This window comes from Perognathus longimembris, chromosome 7, assembly GCF_023159225.1.
Source record: "Perognathus longimembris pacificus isolate PPM17 chromosome 7, ASM2315922v1, whole genome shotgun sequence".
In the NCBI taxonomy this organism is placed as follows: Eukaryota; Metazoa; Chordata; class Mammalia; order Rodentia; family Heteromyidae; genus Perognathus; species Perognathus longimembris.
The window spans coordinates 35,650,240-35,669,516 of record NC_063167.1 but is presented as its reverse complement, the minus strand read 5'-3'; the positions used below and the strand labels follow the sequence as shown (position 1 = coordinate 35,669,516).

Genomic DNA, 19,277 nt, shown 5'->3' with positions numbered 1-19,277 from the left:
GCCAATCTCTGAGATTGACTTTTTTTCCCTCTGCTTCTCACTCTCAAACTTTCCTACTCTTATTCTCAGCTTCTGCTCCAACCACTGCCTGGGCCTCCATTAAGGAGTACCTACTCTCTCATGACCTCTCTGGCTGCTGTCTTTCAGGTCACCCAGGCCCCAAACCATGTATGTGAATGGTAGCCGCCCAACTGCACAGCATATCAAGCAGGAGGCCCTGCCTGACTACCAGGCCATGGCTGGAGTCCGCACACCCCTGTTGACCCACTGCCGGGCCCCACCTAACACCATCCTGCACACAGATCTGGACCTTCCGGGCCGAGGCCTCACCAACCCTATGCCTTCTTGCTACATTCTGGGTAGTGAGCCCAACTCGAGCCTGGGCTCCCAGCTGGAGGCCCATCTTCCTGAGAGTGGCCTGAAGCGCTGCTGCCTCTTGGGCTTGCCCCAAACCTCCTCAGCCACCTCCTCATCCTGCACCTCCTCTGATGTCACTCCAGTTATATGCTCCTCCCAAACAGCCCTAGTCACTTGTGTAAATGGACTCCGGAGTCCCCCTCTACCAGGAGACCTGGGGTGTCCTCCCAAACGGGCCCGGTCTAGCTCTGTATCCACTGAAAGCCATGAGGGCAGTTTACAGCTTGAAGCATGTGGAAAACCAGGCTTTCTGAAGCAGGAGCCCATGGACGAGTTCTCAGAGCTCTTCATGCCTCACCAGCAGGGCCTGCCACCCCCCTACCCGCTGCCTCAATTGTCAACTGGCTCAGGCCTTGGAGGCCTAGGACTGGGGCTGGCAGGCAGGATGGTGGCAGGGCGGCAGGCATGCCGCTGGGTGGACTGCTGTGCAGCCTATGAGCAGCAGGAGGAGCTGGTGCGGCACATCGAGAAGAGCCACATTGATCAGCGCAAGGGTGAAGACTTCACCTGCTTCTGGGCTGGCTGTGTGCGCCGCTACAAGCCCTTCAACGCCCGCTATAAGCTGCTCATCCACATGAGGGTACACTCGGGGGAGAAGCCCAACAAGTGCATGGTGAGTACTGAAGGTCCAGTTTTCTCCTAACCTCAGAGCATTATGTGTGGCTATGGGCAGCCCAAGGGAGGGCTGCACTGTCTTACTGCCCCAGGAACAGCTTCCTCAGAGAGGGAAATTCCCTGCGAGGTTCAAGGCTGGGATGTGGTGAGTGGTCAAGGTGATCAGTTCCCCCATCACCAAGAAGCTGGGCAATACCATGTGTTCTCACCAAGCCCCCCATACCCACAATGCCACAGTGGACATACATTAGATATTCTCTGTCATGCCATGTGGCATGGTGCCACATAGGCTCTAAGGTCAATTCAGGCTTCAAGCAGTCTCTTTTACATGCACACGCTCACATGGAAGATAACCCATGGGAAGCTCATGCTCCTGTAGCACTGGCCACCAGCCAGCATCCTTCCCAGAGAGGTTTCTAAGCCTTCTCTTGGGTTGCCCACAGTCTTGGCTTCAACTAAGGGGTACTTGGTCCTCACAAGCATTCATTGATAGAGCTGTAGGTCCTCAGGGCAGGATTAGAGCCAAGATTAGGGATTGGCAGCTTAGGCTCTGCATAATACCAGCAGTGCTCAGGATGGAGATGAATCTTAAAATTTTGGGGGAAAGAGATGCATGTATACACATGCGTACATGTACACACATGCACACCTGCGAGCACGAACACACATACACACACAATCAGTAAGTACCCTAGTCTCTAGCCTTCTGATGGATCATTTTATGTTCTATACTTGCTATAGTAGAAACTTGTCTCAGAGGCCAGGAACATTATCTTAGTCTCTAATACAGTTTGCCTCATCTGGCCTTTTACCCCTTCAGGAGAAGTAATTGCTAAGCCTCAAGGTGCTCCATAAAGCAAGAAGGATGGCCAGCTAGGCATGGCCAACCAGGCACTTGGTATCAGTGCCTGATCTGCAGGAGCTAGTGTTATAGTCAAGGTCAAGTTCTTCATGTTTGTATACTGCCACTATTGCTAAGCCTTCAGTCTGGGAAGACCTAGGGTTCTTGCTCAAAGATCATGGTCACATTTGAGGGAATAGGAAACAGAAGGCACGAAGAGTTGGAAACTTCAGTATAAACTCATCTTCCTGGATCCCCACTCACCTTCAGCTTCCCTCTGCCTGTGGCACTGTGAACTAGGGATACACTGGGTCAAATCTCCAGTTCTTGGAAGATGAGAAAGGGTTCACTTTATAAACAAGTGGTAAGCAGAGAACAACTCAAACTAAGGACAAGAGAAAGAGGGGCCTGGGTTGATGTTCTGGTATGTGGAGAGGTAGTGGGAGAGGCTGGGTGGAGCAGGCTGAGAATTTGACTTACCATGTGCCTTTGTACTGAGAGTGTGCTGGTATATGTGAGGGGAGGGGAGAGAGATTACTGTGGCTGGACCAGTCCCTGGAGATGCCCAAGCTCATCTGTGGTCTGTGACATACTTGATGGAAGCCTGTCCTACCTTGGAAGAGATGAGCTGTAGTGTCCACAGGCTAAGATTTCTGGAGACAGACAGCTCATTTGCCCCAAGGCCATGGAAATAAGCTATAGTTCCCCATCCCATTTTCTCTTCCCTGGAGAAGTACATAGTCTCAGTGGGGGCACTTACAGTGCAACTCTGTGATGTAGTCAATGGCCTCATAACGAGGCCTTCCATGTAGAATCTAGGAATATTCACATTAGACATTTGGGACCTTGACATGACCTATGCCTTTGCTGCCTATTATCTAGCTTGGAAATAGAGGCCTAGTCAGGATACCATGTTTTTCAGGGCAATCTCAGGATTTTTCTCCTGGGCCTGGTTTGCTTCCACACTCCAGAGGATACTGGCTTATACTTGGGTCCTGACCAGCCCTGAGAATCCAGATCTGAATCTGTCACACCGATGATGATGATCCTTATACTCAGGGATGGGTCTCTGAGCCATGAGGGATGAGGCTAAGTGGCAGGTCCCAGAAAGAGTTTGCAAGGTCCAAAAGTGCTTCAGAGAGGAGGTGGTATCCCAGCCTTCTGGTGAAACCTGTGTGTTTTGCAGGTAAAGAAAAAAATTGGAAGGTCTAGTCCATCCCGTTTGCTCCTAAAAGAGCACTTGGTTTCAACTCTTCAGAATTAAGAGTGTGGTGAGGACCCCAAGTACTTGCTGAGTGCTGACTATGTACAGGTGCTGTTTTCAGTTGGAGCCCTTTGTTCTCATGACAGCCCTATGGGTAGTTATTGTTGGCCCTTGTTTTACAAATGAGGAAACTGAGGTTCAGAAAGACTGCTAAATTGGTTCCAGGCCACAGAGTGAGAGACAGTAATAATAGAACAACAATAGAGGCTAAGAATAATCATCATGATATTAATAAAAAATAAGTTGTCCCCAAAACATACCACTAGTAACTATTACAGTGGGATTTGAACCCATACCTTTCACAATTACAATGCTCTTGTTTATGTAGATCTTTCATTAAGCCAGTGGTTCTCTGGGACCTTCAGTCCCATCCTGCAGGGTGCTACCATCTGCTGCTAGGAGCAGCAACCTCCTGACCTGGCTGCCCAAGGCTTCTGCAGAACCTCCTCCAGATTCTCCCACCCGCCTGGGTTGGGAGGACTTCCTACCATATTACTGGCACTGTAGGTAACCAGGTGACAGGGCAGGCCCTAGCCTGTACCCAGATAAACAAAATTGCCCTTCCCTTTAAAATTATTAATTTCTTATGACAAGCCTCTGCTACCATACACTCTGATAGACAAAGGAATCTTGGACCTGCAGTCTCTGGAGAACAGGAAATAGATGAGACATTTTGATTGAGGAGTAAATGGCCCACTAACATAGCAGTTAATCCTTTTATTATCTTCCCAGCAGCATTTCCACAGTGCTTTCATGAGGTAAACTCCCCTCACCCCATCCAACTATAACACCCCCAATCCTTGCAGCTGGTTTAAATTTAGCCTGTGGAGCCTCTGCAGACTCCAGTCAGAGACAGGCCTCAATACACAGTGAGGAGACCATACTTACCACTGCCTGGCATCCCAGTTCTGAGGCCAGGCCTGGGCCTGGGACCCACTGCTCCTGCCCTGCTCTCCAAGTAGTCCAGAGGAAGCTCCCTAATCTCTCTGCAATATCCTGTTATGGTTCTTACGTTGCTCAAGTTGTCTTAGCCTTATTAAATTTGGGGCTTCATCTGCGTTATGATAACAAGGTTACATCCAACCCAAATACTGACGCGACGCCTTGAAGACGTTAACTTTGAAAAGATTAGTTCCTGCTTTCTTAGGTTGGTTCCCCAGACAGTAGGAATCCTGATTGTCTGAGACTGCACAGATTAAAAGCCTGCGGAGCTTTTATACTAGGAAAAAGAGAGGCGGAGAGAAAAAGAATGGCTTCTCAGAAGTCCTTTCTCTGCCTTGGGCTTTGTGAAATAACCACAGAGCTCCCTCACTTTGGCGAAGATTTTAGCAAAGTTGTGACCCTGCTTGGAAGGCAAAAGTGAAAAGCCCAGGTCTGCAGTCATGCATTCCTGGGTCCCAGCCTGGCTCTGTCACTTGTCATCTGTGTGACTTCAGGTGACTTATCCTTTTGGAACCAAAGTATACTCAATTGTAAAACGAGGCAGTAACAGTATTTGCCTTTTAGGGATGTTGCTATTAGAATTAAAAGAGATAATGCAGGAAAGTACATGGTTACTTCTCTTCTTCTTGTAGCACTTTTCCACATTGGTAGTCTCAGGAGATTCTTAGTATAGTAGCCGCAGGGGACAGGGTTTGGAGCTTTTTCATAGATTAAAAAAAAAAATCAAGGCTCGAGGCATCAGCAATGGAGCCTAGACTTGAGGTTGGCTGAGACATGCAGCCTCTGTTGCATGTGAGATAGGCAAATCAACTGCTCAGGTATGTTGTAGGGGGCACATAACCTTACTGTGTGTGTCTTCCAGAAGGCCATGATCCTTTGGGGGTTCTTATACACAGTTGCCTGCAGGTGGCTGCTCTGAGTTTGACAGTATCAGTACAGGTTACCTGGTGCTGGCCCAGGAGAACAGGGTTGGAGGTACAGAGAAGAGGCTCTAGTGTACCTCTGTCCTGCTGTCCTGGTGGCCCATTGGAGGCCCTAGGGATGGATACATGTGTTCAGTTTCCTCTGGCCACTGCTCTGCAGTCCTCCCCTTCTGCTCCATCCCATTTTTTGCTGGTTTGTTCCAAGTGCCGTTGAACCCAGGACCCGGGGGGAATATACCTGGTGGGAAACTGAGCATTACTGATGGGACCTCATCAGCCAGGAACTCAGGGCTGCCTAGGTGGACCTTTTGGAAGGCTTTGCCTCGGCTTAGCCTGCACCAATCCTATACTAATCCCCAGGGCCCTGAAGCTTCTGGCTGCCCCTCTTTACTCTGCTCCTCATCCTTGCCCTCACTTCTGCCTCCTCAAAAACGGGACTAGATACTGAAACTTTGGAAGCTAGAGGAAGTTACTGTTCATGGAGACTTAGAGATTTCTTTATCCTGGCTCAGTAACCTACTTCCCACTCCAACATAGGGCAAAATTGCTAAAAACTCTGAGGCCTACAGGGAATAAGTCAGCCTGTCCCAAGACCACAGTCTTCCATACAAACCAGACGTGCTGACTTTAGCTGTGAGCTAAAGATGGACAGACTTCACTGGGGTCTGAGATCATATCGTGGGGTGTCCAGAGGGAGAAGAAAACTCACCTTAGGCACATTCTAACCATGAACAGCATGCCTGCTTTATAGCAGAAGTTACTGTGACTGTTGTTCACAGACAAAACCACTTATTCAAAGGTTACCTTGCTGCCTGGACCCTCCCCATTGCCTTCTACCCATCCTTTCTTCTCAGCTTCTTCCTTCAGCAGCAAATCACCTCCATACTGTTCAGGTCACAGTCAGTATAGTCATCCCTGGGCATCTACTTCCTGTTTCCTTTGTGCTAGGAGCAGTCCCATTCACTTTGCATAATTTGACTTGACATCACAACTCATCTGAACAACCTGAACCTTATCCTAGGGGATTCCCTTGGAGCCAGAACCATTTGGAAGGTTCCCTATGTGGACATACAGAATAGGGAAGGCAGAGCCAGAGATTGCACAGCAAATGGACATCAGTGGGCAGGCTGATAAGTAAGTACTGAGGTGGGTTTAGACTATGGGAAAGTGGTTCTCTAACAAGGAGAGGGCCCCTCCCCAGGCCCTTGCCCTCTCCAAGGGACAGATAGGCTCTCTGCGTACCAGGCAGGTCTTATTCTAGAGCCCAGGGGTACAGACAATGTTCTGTGAGACCTCTGGCATTACTTTTGAGCCTTGCCGCATTATTGCTGGATGACAGAGGGAAAAGGAAAGCCAGGAGTTATGGATCAGAAGCATAGCTGCATTACCATATCCAAGTTTGTCAAGGAGGGTGGGAAATGATTAAAACACTTGGGTTCTTTTCAATTTACATAGGGCTTCTACTCCGTGATCTCAGTCCTTAGGACATTCTGGGAGACTAGTATTATTCTCTTTTACAGATGTGGGAGAGGAGTACAGTTGAGATTCAGGCTGTAAGACTACCATGGGGTCAGTTTTACACCTAGTGCTACTCCAGAGACAATCCCGGCTACAGCTCCCTGCTACCTCCCAGGCAGAACTGATAGTCTCCTTAGAGATACAGAGAGAACACCAGTCTTGAAACTCATTCAGCAAGCTGTCATAGGGCCCCTAGCTGGGCTCCAGGGTTACAGAAGGGGACTCAACCCCATTGTGGGTCTTAATTAAATAGGAAAACAACTTGAACTATTTGGACTATTTTCAGTGCCCAGTTACCTTGAAAGCCAGCAGACTGCATCTTCACAGGTCTCTGTTCATCTGGGAAAAGAGAGCCCTTGTAGACTGAGACACTTTTCTCCTACTCTAAAATAAGTCACTGAAAACAAATTCACTTCCTAGGGCCAGTTTCTAGTCATATTTAGAGATTCCAAGTGGAACATGTTTTCATTTTCACATTGCTCTCCTTGGGGAAATACTGCTACAAAGATATCACAGAGGTCAAGCTGCTTTACCCAGCTCAGGTGGCCAAGGCCACAATATTTGGAATTGGGCCTGAGGTTCATCTCATTCTAAGGTGGGGAAAGGATTGGGTAGGAAAACATATTTGGGCCAAGGCAGCCTGTAAATTGCCACCTAGCTGTACTGGTTTTTGTGATAACAGCTCTTTAGATAACGCCAGTTCTCACATCTACCCTAATTTGGAGATGGGGAAGCTAGAGCTCAGAGAGCTTAGGGAGGGGCCATCATGGCCCAGTGTTGCACATAGAGTTAACAGCAATTAATAGGATGACTGACTTGTTTCTCCCTGTCCCAGGCTTCCTGTCATCCTAGGGAGTTTGCATTCTCTAGGCCCTGGAAATCAGGTAGGCTTTGGCTTGCTCTCATTTTTTCTGTAAGAATGCCTGTCTCATCCTGGCAAATTTCTGCTCATTCTTTACAACCTGATCCACTGCTCCTCCTAGCTCCACCCTTTTATTAGCCTCTGGTTCTCTCAGGTATTTCCTGGTGTGACCTAGTGTCTCAGAGACTATAAAATTTTGGTGCTTAGCCTGGCCTAGCCTTGAGGTTAGAGATACTGAGTCTACTTCCTGTGCTGTCAGCCTCTCTGCTTCAGGACTGTGTTACCTGAATGCTGTCCCCTAGAGCAGTTTCTTGTGAGGTTAAGATCCTGATGGGTCCTACAAGATTGTCATGCAGGTTCTGATGGCTCACACCTGTAATCCTAGCTACTCAGGAAGCTGAGATCTGAGGATTGTGGTTCAAAGCCAGCTTGGGCAAGAAAGACCATGAGACTCTTACCTCCAAATAACCACCAGAAAATCAGAAGTGGAGCTGTTGTGCAAAGTGACAGAGTGTTAGTCTTCAGCAGAAAAACTCAGGGACAGTGCCCAGGCTCTGAGTTCAAGCCCCATGACCAGCAACAACAACAACAAAAGATTGTCATGTTCACCTACCCTTTTATCTGGTGCTAATGTGATGATTGGAGCTTTTCTGCAAGAAGCTTGTATTTGAAAGCTGCTTTTGCTACCATCAGCCTGTAACGTGTGCAAACATGACCTGACTTCTCCAAGTTCTTACCTGCAGATAGGAGCACTAGGGCTGTTGCTCAGCTTTCACGAGATTCCAACAGGGGCATACATGAAGCAAACCACCAGTGGTTCTGACTCTTTGGAAATTTTGCATTATGGAAAGAAAAAAGAGAATCTGAAAGGGATATCTGAAAACCCCAAAGTAACAGAATAGGCTGTTTTAAGTCCCAGCACTGCTATGGGCTTGCTGTATTATCCTGAATGGGTCACTAGTCTGGCCTGACTCCAAAACTGTGAAATTGGGTCATGGATAGCCTACAGGTTGCTGTAGATACTAAAACCTTTTTCTCTCTCTAACCCAACTTCCAGTGCCACAGATCATGGCTTCCTCTGAGGTGCTTTTCTATGCCCCTAGTTTTGTGTTTGTGTGGGTTTTTTTTGCTTTCTTTCATACCAGTCCTAGGGCTTTGAACTCTGTGCTTGACCTTTTTTGATCAAGGATAGCACTCTGCCACTTAAATCACAACTCCACTTGCAGCTTTGGGTGTGCTTTATTGAAGGTAAGAATTTCATGGACTTTACTGCCCAGCTAGCTTCAAATCATGATCCTCGGGTCTCAGCTTCCTGAACAGCTAAGATTACAGGCATAGGCCACCAGTGCCTGGCTCTTTAGGAGTCAAACAGGGATTACTCAGGAGGGAATTGATGCCCCGGCTAACAACCCCAGGTTGAAGTTGGGTTTATGACTCCCCAGTTCAGGAATCCCACTAGAGACAGACTGAGTACAGAGAAGGCACCACTCAGGTTACCTCTCACTTAAGATTCTCTAACAGGAGGGCAACTGGCAGCTACAGGCCATCCCAATGCAATTTCTAATCCTTAGACCTTGGCCTGCAGCCTTCCTAAGCCTCTTCTTTTCCCTTCACATTCTCACTCCACCCCTGCCTTAGCTCCTGCCTGACCCCCTTCAATTGTATTTAAATTCTATTCAGGGACTAGTGACACTAGTGGCCCATGGCTGTGCATGTGGGACAATCACAGGGTTCAAATCCCCTCTCTCTGCCCCTTAATCAATGTGAAACCTCACAAGTCACGTGGTCTCTCTCAATCCTACTTTCCTGCCTGGATAAAGGGGAGCATATCATGAGAATCAAATGACATGGGGTACATGGAGTACATCCTCACACCTTATACATAAGAGGTACTTGAAAACAGAAGCCCTTATTTCTTTTTTTTGAAATCATCAAACCCAACCTCCTCCAGCAATGAGAATTCCGAGGAGCGCCAAATTTGAGGGAACAGGAATGCCAGCCAAGTTCTATGAGCTCAACACTGCTTTATGGAATATGAAAAAAATTAAGGATGAAAAAACACAACCTTCTGAATTGAATTTAAAATAATAAAAGAAAAACAGCTTTTGAATTTAATGTAAATGGAATTGAAATTATTTCTCTTGTTGGAACGAGAGAGTCAGATAAAATCAAGAGTGACTCTGAGAAAGTGTCCAAACTGTGTTTTCTAAGGAGATAGCCTGGAAATAGCTAGTTTCATGATGGAGCATTAATAAGCACTGTCTCAGCCGCATGGCAAAAGGGCCAGAGCTGACATATGTACCTCATTTACCAGTACAGGGACAGACCTCAGCATCCTGTCCTGTTAAATGAGCACTGGTCTAGATGACTACTAAGGTCTTGGTTACCTTGACACAGCTGTCCTAATAGGCTCAGGAGAAAGGATGGACTGGACTCTCAAGTCTTTCCTCTGTAGAGAGCCTTGAGGCTCTCTCCCCCACCCTCCATCAACCTTTCAGGACAGCTTTATTGCCATGTACTCTTGCCAGGTTGATGCTAGAAGCAAGGGGTGTGGTGTAGATGGAGAATGTTCTGATAACAAGGGAATTAAATGCCTCAGAAACCAAGAAGAGGAAGATACCTTCCCCACAGGATATTGTGAGAGATGGGCTTTCGTGGGTAAATAGGAGCTTTCCAGGTGAAGACTGAGGACAGGCTTTACAGGGAAAGGAAGTCTTGACCTGTGACACAGATATTATCCTGGACCTAAGGCCTAGGCATGGGGTTTGAGGCAGAAGTGGTGATTGAGAGTAGGAGAAGTGGCCCTTGTCTTGATATTTCACCTACTCTGGAGGTAGAAATTGAGAGGATTATGGTGTGAGACCATCTCCAAAATAAAAAATAAAAAGAGACTTTTTCTGGAAAAATAACTGAAACAAAAAAGGACTAGGGCATGGCTCAAGTGGTAGAGCACCAGCTTAACAAACATGAAGCCCTCCAGTCAAATCCCAATACCACTACAAAACAAAGCCAGTCATGGAATTGGGCCTCAAAGTTAGTGAGGAAATTTCAGTATACTCAAGGGCATTAGAGTCCTAGGGAGAGGTCTAAGCAGGAGAGTAACATGATCAGAGTTAACATGGAGTTTGAGTGGTATTGTGGCTACAAAGGACAGGATAACAGTACACAGACACTGAGGCTCAGGAAGACAGAACCATCCCAATCCAGAGCTCTACTTCCCCAGACTCAATAGAGCATCCTGGCTCAGACTGTGCCACTGACAGTCCAACTCAGCTGTCATCCAGAACTCAGGCCAGGCCAGGTTGGCCCAATGGGCTATTGTGCCAGGCATAGTGTCTGCATATGATTTTGGTAACGGAGCCCAGTCCTGCTTTGGAAATGACATGCAGCACATTTAGCAGTGGGAAATAGGAAAGGCATTTCCCATAATGTGGCTCCGTAAAGTTTGCACAACTGTTCTTTGTTTTCCATCAGTCCCACAATAAATCTTCTTGCACTGCCAGCACTGGAGCCTCTGAGGTCTGTAAGTGATTAGGGTGCAACTTGCATAGCTCTGCCTCCTTGCCCTGCATTCCTGTGACACGGGTAATGATAAAATTAGTCTATCACAGAAATTCTGTCCTGCAAGGGGCTAGAACATGGGGCTGTTGGAAGTCAGCCTGCTCTTCCACATCTGTATGACCACCAAAGCTTCCCTGGATGGATCTGCCATGTTGAAGACATAAGCTGCAGGATTGTGATATTGGGCTAGATACCACCGGGTACTGGGCTGGAGCTGTACATTCCTTGTGATATAACAGTGAGTCTAGAGGCCTCTGCAGGATGGCTTATTTGGAGACAAGACCCGGGAATGTCTGCTGGGCATGGAGTAAAGTCAGTCAAGAGTGCTGTCTAACTGCCAGATCATCTACCAGTCCTTGTTTTATTGAATCACTAAAGCACAGGGCTTTGCACCTTCCTCAAACAGGGCCAGGACATGTAGAGTTTTACTGAGCAGTTCTTGTGGTTGGGGAATGCACAGGGCAGTGCAGGATCCTAGCTTCCCGGTGTGGCCCTGAAGTTCACAGGTCACATCTAGGACTCTACCTTATGGCCCTAGCTCTCCCATAGTCCTCCCACTGCTTACAGTTGCCCTCTATATCCTCATTTACCCATAAGCATATGCTCCCCCCATCCTCCCCAGCATCTGGTGAACCTAGGTTCAGTCAGTTTGGCCTAGAGTCATTTCTGACCAATTTTTGTTGCCAGAGAATATGACTGATTAGAACTTGTATTTGGCCCCAAGCAGAAAAAGGAACCTTCTGGATTCCAGATTCTTCCTTCTCACCTCCCTGCTTCTGTGCCCAGCTACCACCCTCCTCTCACACATCCAGATCTAAGGAAGTGGTTCATTCAGATCATAGATCCAACTGCCTGGGTTGATAATTCTCCTGTTTGGACATGTGGAAACTGAGGCCCATAGAAAGGATTTGGCTCATTGCAGATGACAAAAAAAGAACTGTATCTCACCATTCTTGCCCCCAGCCTATATCCTGCCTACTCGATAAAGCCACCATCTGTTGGTGCCAACAGTGTGTTGGGCCTTCTGATGAGGGCTTAGCTCCAATCTTGAAGAATACTGGCTCATGTTGTATGTACTGCAGAAGAAAATTCTAGGCTTCAGCATCTCATCTGATGCTTATCCCAGCCCCTGTGTACCCATTGACATCTGGAGACCCAAGGTGAGCAATGCCTTGCTGGAAGTCACATGGTAGGAATGGCTGTGTAGTTTGAGCTATGTCAGAATCACCTTCCTCCTGGCAGTCTGGTTCATACTGGCTTTACACCTCATACCTGACGAGCACTGGAATAGCAGAATTGCAGATAACTGTGGACTTCAGGCCCAGAGGAAGCCTGGCTCACACAAAGATCCATACAGTGGGTTGCTTCCCCAGCTCTTTTCTTCTTCAGCAGGGAGCCAACTGAAGAACCTTGGAGCCTCAGTTTCTGTGTGTGCCTAGGACTTTATTTAGATGAAGCTTGTAACCCTCTTAGGTCTCCTGTCCTGACAGTCCAGCTTCCACCTTCCACTGCTGCTCTCAAACTGCTTTAGATCAGGGTAAATCTTCCCATCTCTTTAGGTTTCCTCATCTTTCAAATGGAAAGCTTGGACTCCAGCATCTTGATGGTCCTTTGAATTTAGACATTCACACAATTTTTTCAGTCCTGGCATGGCTCAAGGGATGAGGAAGGAGAGGGAAGATGAGGCAGGGGTAGGTGGAGCCTGACCGAGCTCTAGGACCTCACTTCTACTCCAACTGTGCTTGCCTTCTGGCAGTTATTTCCACATTTTGAGTTTGTTCCCATGTTGTCAGGCTTTGTATGGCTGTTCCCTCTGCCTGAAAACTGTTTGTTCAGCCCAGCCTCCGTTCACTCAGGTATCTGCTGTTATCTCCCTTCTTGGGGAGGCCTTCCCTGACCAGCTATCAAAACAAGCACCTTACTGTCTGCTCCTTAATGTCCCTGATGTCCTTGACATTATGGCTTTCATTTGCCTGCCATTATTTTCCTCCACTCAGCTGTGGGCTACAGGAGGTGTAGTAGATCTTTCTAGGTCTGGTTTCTGGCAATATGTCTAGTGCCATGACAGTTTCTAACTTACAATATGTGATCCACAGATGCTTGCTAAGTAGATGTCACTGAATGGAGGAGTATGGCCTGGGAGCTGAGAGATGCTGAGGGAGAATACTGGGAAGGGCCCAGGCAGGATGTTATGAGGCCTGTCCTGTGAAGAAGTAGATGTTTGCAACATGAACATGCTAAAGAGACCTGTGTTGCCTTCACTTCTCTGTTCGAAATCTCAGGAAAGGAGAGGCCTTATCCAGGTCCAGGAGTGTTTGGTGTATCAGGTGCAGACAAGAACTTGGACATTTCTCTTTACCAGTTTGGAAACTGAGGCCTAGAAAGAAGAAATTCTGGTCTAGTTTCCCATGCTGTTTCCTCAGCTTAGAAGGAAAGTTATAATCAGGTTCTCTGTATACTAGATGCTGAGTAATTAGTTGCTGATGCTACAGCTGTTCACTATTAATCCTCTCTCCAAGGATCCCGTTTTAATGGCTGTGGGCACAGAGGTGGGGCAGGAGTGCAATTTTGCATTAATTGGCAACAAAAAGTCTGATATAGCCAAGAATGCAGCAGGGAAAATGAGTACGGTATCCAGATTCATTTAGAAGTGTGGAGAACTAGGGCAGGCAGCACTGATTAGGAGTCCGCTCACCTCGAGGTAACAGGCAAAAGAACCTCTGTGTGTTTTCTTACTGAACTTTCTGATGCTAATGTTACGGTCCCATTTTATGGATGAGGAAACTGAAGCTCAGAGGCTGCGATATGGGAATACAATTTCTAGCCTCCCACTGTTTTGGTTAAAAATAAAAAACCCAACAACTTCTATGTCATGGTGATGGGTCAGATAATTGTTCCACCTTTTGCAGCGAGGTCTCCTTAGCCTGGACCTGCAAGGCATCTTAACTATTTCCTGAACAGCTCCACACAGAACTTGTGATGGATTTGGAGCCCACACCACTACTTGACCTCCACTGGAAGGTTTGGCTGAACCAAGTCTCCTACCTGTAGAATGATAGGATAGAATGCCTTACAGAGGAGGAAGAGCAGCAAGTGGATAGGGTTGAGAGGGAGGGAGGAGAGAACAGGGAGAATGGTTCAGGCAGTGGCGTAGGGCTCTAACTCTAAGAAGGAAGTAGAACCAGGCAGGGAGGAGAACGCTGCAACTCTGGGCTATGGACACTGGGGCAGAAGGCAGGGGTGGAGAATCCTAAGGCTGGCTGGTAGAAGTTGGTGAGACCTAGATTCCAGGTAAGCCTGAGGCACAGCAGTCCTAGAAGGGCTTGGGCCTGCCCTCAGACTTCTAGACCTAGGTTCCTTATCCAGCATTTTGCCTGGCCCCTGTTCAACATGATCTTGATTGGCCCTGCTATTGTCTTGTTCTGGTCTCAGTTTACCTATTTGTTCAGTGGAAATAACATCCTTGTTCCCTCTGCCTGAGATTGTCTACTCACCCTTCACCCCCAATCACTTGGAAACTATTGCTTATCTTCCTGATAAGGTGGGGAGCAGTGGAGATAGAGGTCACAGGGAGGGCCATTCCTGGAGTCTCCTAAATTCTGTTGCTACATTTGCTGGGTGCAATGTTTTTTCTCTGCTCCCACCACTGCCCCCCGCCCCAGTGAGCCAGCTGAGTGCTATGGAAGTCAGGTATGGTCTGCAGAGCCAGAGTTGCTTGCAGCTCCAATCGATAGGAACAGAGGGGCTGCTGCCTGCAGTCAACACCTCTGTAGGAAGCCCGTGGCTAAATCCCTGAAAGTGCCAGCCCTCTAATTGTCTCCACATTGTGAACCAGGAAGGTCTGTCCTGAGGACTGGCTGGTGAAATCAGCCCAGACCCCTCCCACAGCTGGAACAGTGAGTTTAGCCTTTCAAGAGCTGTCTGAGGTAGTTACTCAGGATCTAAATTAGATTCACCTGGTAGAGGTCTGCTTCCCCTTGGCATGGTCGTGATCATCAGAAAAAGAAGCACAGAGAAGGCCTAGGCCCCAAGTGGCTGGGCAGGTGGAACACAGGGGCATCATTGTGATATTCATAGGCACTTTAGCCTTTGGACTACTTCATAAGGAGACTGGAAACTGTGTTTTATGACAGCATTGGTATAAAGACAAACATTAGTGTCACACATTAAAATTTTTTAACTAAAAGTGCACTTTAATCTTCCAATTATAAATTAACTTTAAATATCTTCATGGGCCCCTAAAGTATTGAGGACTCCGGGTACCATGCCTGCTAAGCCTGGTGGGTATAGCCACAAAAGCAAGACTGCAGGGGCTGGGAGTACTCTGAGTACAAAGCCATGCCTTGGGGTACCCCTTCCCTCCTCTGAGTTGTTTCAACCTCTGTGGAAAGAGGCAAGTAGAAGAGACACCAGAACATCCTTCTATGATGTTCTAATCTGTTTCCTTCTGTTCTATGTAGCTTTGTTGTCCTCATCAATTATTTCTTCTCTTCCATTAAGAATTCATGGGTATTTTACAACAAAAAAAACCCTACGCACAGTTCAATTAATGTCGGTTAGAGAAAAGAGCATAAATACATGGAAAACCCCAGCTCTTTTAGCTATAGTGATTGAACCCTATATTTTTTTGAAGCTTCCTAGTGGCCAAGGCAAGGGAGCAACTTGTTAAATTGCAAAATTCTTTTTTTCTGGATAAGGAAGCAAACTAGCCAGCTTATTTTGCTTAGATACTCAATCCTTACCAGGCCTTGGTGAAAGCCACATGAGCTAATGGCTGAAGGAAGGGTATACATATAAGAGAGTACATGATTAACATGTTGATAATATACTCACAGAACAAAATGTTGGTTCTTGTTCTTACAAACAACTTTGCTAATGTCCTCTGAGGAAAGCTAAGAACAAGTAAATAGTAAGAGTCAAGATTCATGTGCCCTAACCTATGTAGTGCTCATCCACCCATCACTTTGTGGGTAGCCCTCATCACTATTTTACAGAAGAAGAGACTGAGGCTGGGAGAAGTGAGGTTACCCTGGAGGACCCAATCTCATGCTTTTGTGACAGCAAGCAGCCTCTTTTTGTGGTCTTCAAGTTCCATCCTATGACTTAGGGCCACCAGTCTCTCCTCAAGGAGGCTAGTGGAATAAAAGGATCTTTAAAGAAAGGGGAATACTGTAATACAAGGGAGAAGGAGAATCTGTCAACTTGGGTAGGATGGAGGTGTCAGAGGAGCACAGTGGAGCAGACAGATAAGGGCTTCCTAGAAGGTTCAGGCATTAGGATCAGGGGCTAGATGGTGAAGCCTGGCCTGTGAGATGGCAAAAGAAGAAAGCTGCTCCTGCCAGGTTTCTCAGTTACAGGCAGAAGGAACCAGCCAGAGCTCTACATCTCCACTCAGAATTTACTGGAGGTGTCCATGGGCCACCAACTATGGAAGCCAGAACCATACTGCAGGTAGTCAGGCCCCACAGGCTTAGGGACAATGAACCTGAACTTGCCTCTGCAAGGACAAGCAGTCTACCCAACACTTCCTTAGCCTTCACAGAGTGGCTCCAGGACCATGGCACCATAGCAGGATGTCCCATGGGCCAGTCTACCTACCCTACCCAGCTGCTGAGGATTATTCCTTTTGTGGGCGATGCCACATGTCTCATCTTCACTCTCCCCATGCACACCTTCACTCCCTGCTCTAAGGGACGGAGTCTTTGTTATGAGTTAGCTACAGAAGTGATACTTTGAGAGACACTGGGGGGAATAGTACAGGGAGGTAGGGAACCTGTGGCATGCAGGGACCAGGAGAAGGCCAAACTTGTGTTCCATGGATGGCTGGGGTCATGGAGCAGCTATGAACCTGCCTTAGAGATGCTCAGAGTCCAAACGGGGAGATACATTCAAAATCCAAGTTACACAGCTATGTGACAGGTGCCCCAGAGAAGAATGTCCTGGAGCCAAAGTGGGGAGCCTGCAGGAGGGAGACAAAGTGAGACTTATCTGAGTACAAGAGAATGAGAAGGCATCCCAGGAGAGGGAAGGATATACAGAAGGCCAGGTACTGAGAGTGTATAGCCAGAACATGGAGCTTGAAGAAGGCTCGATAGGTGGAAGGTGTAGCAGCAGAGATTGGCCTACAGGCTGCCACAACCAAGGTAGGTGAGCAGGAGAGCAGGAGGTGTGTGTGGGAGAACATTGAAGGCACTTGCCTATGCCTCAAGAGGACCAGTATAGCCAGGCACTGGTGGTTCGTGCCTGTAATCCTAGCTACTCAGGAGGCTGAGATCTGGGGATCATGATTCAAAGCCAGCTTGGGCAAGAAAGTCCATGAGACTCATCACCAGAAGTGGTGCTGTGGCTCACAGTGGTAGAGCGTGAACCTTGAGCTGAAGAGCTCAGAGACAGTGCCCAGGCCCAGAGTTGAAGCCCCGTGACCGAAAAAAAGAAGACCAGTATAGTAAAAATCATGCCCAGCAATTCCCTGGAATCTATGCTCTGCTCTTGCTAACTAACAGGTAGTTTAATTCTGGAGGCCTTCTCAAGATCATGGTTAGTGTCTTTGGTGGTTGTTTCCCAGGGGATGGTTAATAAGCCCTTTTCTCCAGATTCTTAATCGGATGCTGGAAAGCATGAGGCTGGCAAGCTGTTTTCCAACTTGGCCCCAGAATCCTCTGTTCAGGGCCAAAGTGTCCAGTAAGGACCCAGCTGAGATGGTAGGTCCAGATGGGCTGCTTGCTCTGCCCAGAGTGACTGCACTGATTGCTGAGAAGGGCCTCATGAAAGAGGCCAAAGTCGCAGCTTTGGGAAGGGAGATGGCTTCCCTCTAGTAGGCCTTTATCAACCCTGGCTTCGTTTAGCCTTCCTCTCTGGGCTTTTACTATATTCACATCTAGCCCGCACAGTAATCCTAAGCTCACAGTGCTCCTGGTTAATGGCACAGTTGGGACTACACATGTGATTTAGACAAAAGAGCCATGGGGCTGCTTTCTTTGCCCATCTTGGAGACTAGTAGACATCAGGACCTCCCACACCCAGTCAGAGGGAGTCCATGCTATGTGACTCTAGATTTCTTAAGCTTTCATTCTCTCATCTGTAGAATGGTGTTTGGGGAGATGACCTAGAAACTAGCTCTGAGAAGAGGACCTCATGGGAGGCTGTAAGTGAGGGCAATACTGATATCTGCCATCTAGCATGGAGCGGGGTTTGCTTATTCATTCAACAGTTACTTATTGGGAAATAAAAGTATCCCAGGTAATGTGAAGTGCTAGGAACTAAGAGGAGACCTGAAGGGAGAGCACATTGGTGGAACAGTTGCAGAAGAAGCTGACACCTGGGTAATCTTAGGCTCAGTTGTTCGAACCAAGTAAGGTCTGATTGGTGTTTTAGTGACCTGGAAGGCACTCACTAGCAGTTTGGTAGCAACAGGGTCAGAACTGCAATAGTCTCAGAGTGAGCAATGCCCTGCCTCAGACTACCAAGCATAGTCTGGAGGTCTGAAGCAGGCTGAGGCAGGCAGATGAGAGCAGTAGAAGTATCTGCACTGACTAGCCAACCTGGGCAACTGCTCTAATTGCAGTTTGTGACTATTTGTATGTTGCAGGATGGAGCAAAAAACATTTCCTGTTATGCCACTTGTAATAAAGCACCTTATATATCATACTTGCCAAGCAACTTGGGGGATCTATGTTCTCCAACATTAGTCTGAGACACCTGAAGGGACATGGCAGGGTAAACTAAGTTGGTTTATAGGAAAACACAGGGCCCTCCTCCCCCCTGAAGATGCTCTCATGCCCTGGTATATTCTCTCTCTCTCTCTCTCTCTCTCTCTCTCTCTCTCTCGCTCTCTCTCTCTCTCTCTCTCTCTCTCTCTCTCTCTCTCTCTCTCTCTCTCTCTCTCTCTCTCTCTCTCTCTCTCTAACTCAGAGCCTATGTGCTGTCCCTGAGCTTCTCCACTCAGGATTAGTACTCAAGATTAGTGCTCTACTACTTTGAGCCACAGTGCCACTCCCAGTTTTCTTATGGTTAATTGGAAATAAGAGTCTCACAGACTTTCCAGCGCAGGTTGGCTTCAAATTGTAATCCTCAGATCGCAGCCTCTTAAGTAGCTAGGATTACAAGTGTGAGCCATTAGTACCTAGCTCTGGTATTCCCAATGTGACCAAGGGCCTAGTGTGTATCTGGGAGCTCATAATGTGGGCTGAACCAAGCCAGGGTTGGCCTACATGCATGTACATGTATGTGTGGACCAATGTTGGCATGTGCTGTTATATATCTGGGTGCTCACCGTAAAGTGTATACATGGACATATAGGTGTTACCTGTTTTTTCATTGTATTTTTGAATGGGT

The 19,277-nt window shown here is 47.5% G+C and overlaps 1 protein-coding gene across 4 annotated transcripts in view; it reads left to right on the top strand.

Annotated features, from left to right (window-relative positions):
• The window catches only part of Glis1 (GLIS family zinc finger 1), a 194,231-nt gene that overhangs the window by 123,055 nt on the left and 51,899 nt on the right, over positions 1-19,277 (top strand). For all 4 annotated transcript variants that reach the window (XM_048351354.1, XM_048351355.1, XM_048351356.1 and 1 more), the window contains one exon: positions 148-1,030. In XM_048351354.1, the coding sequence (XP_048207311.1) occupies positions 148-1,030 (883 nt within the window). The remainder of the gene's footprint in view (positions 1-147; positions 1,031-19,277) is intronic.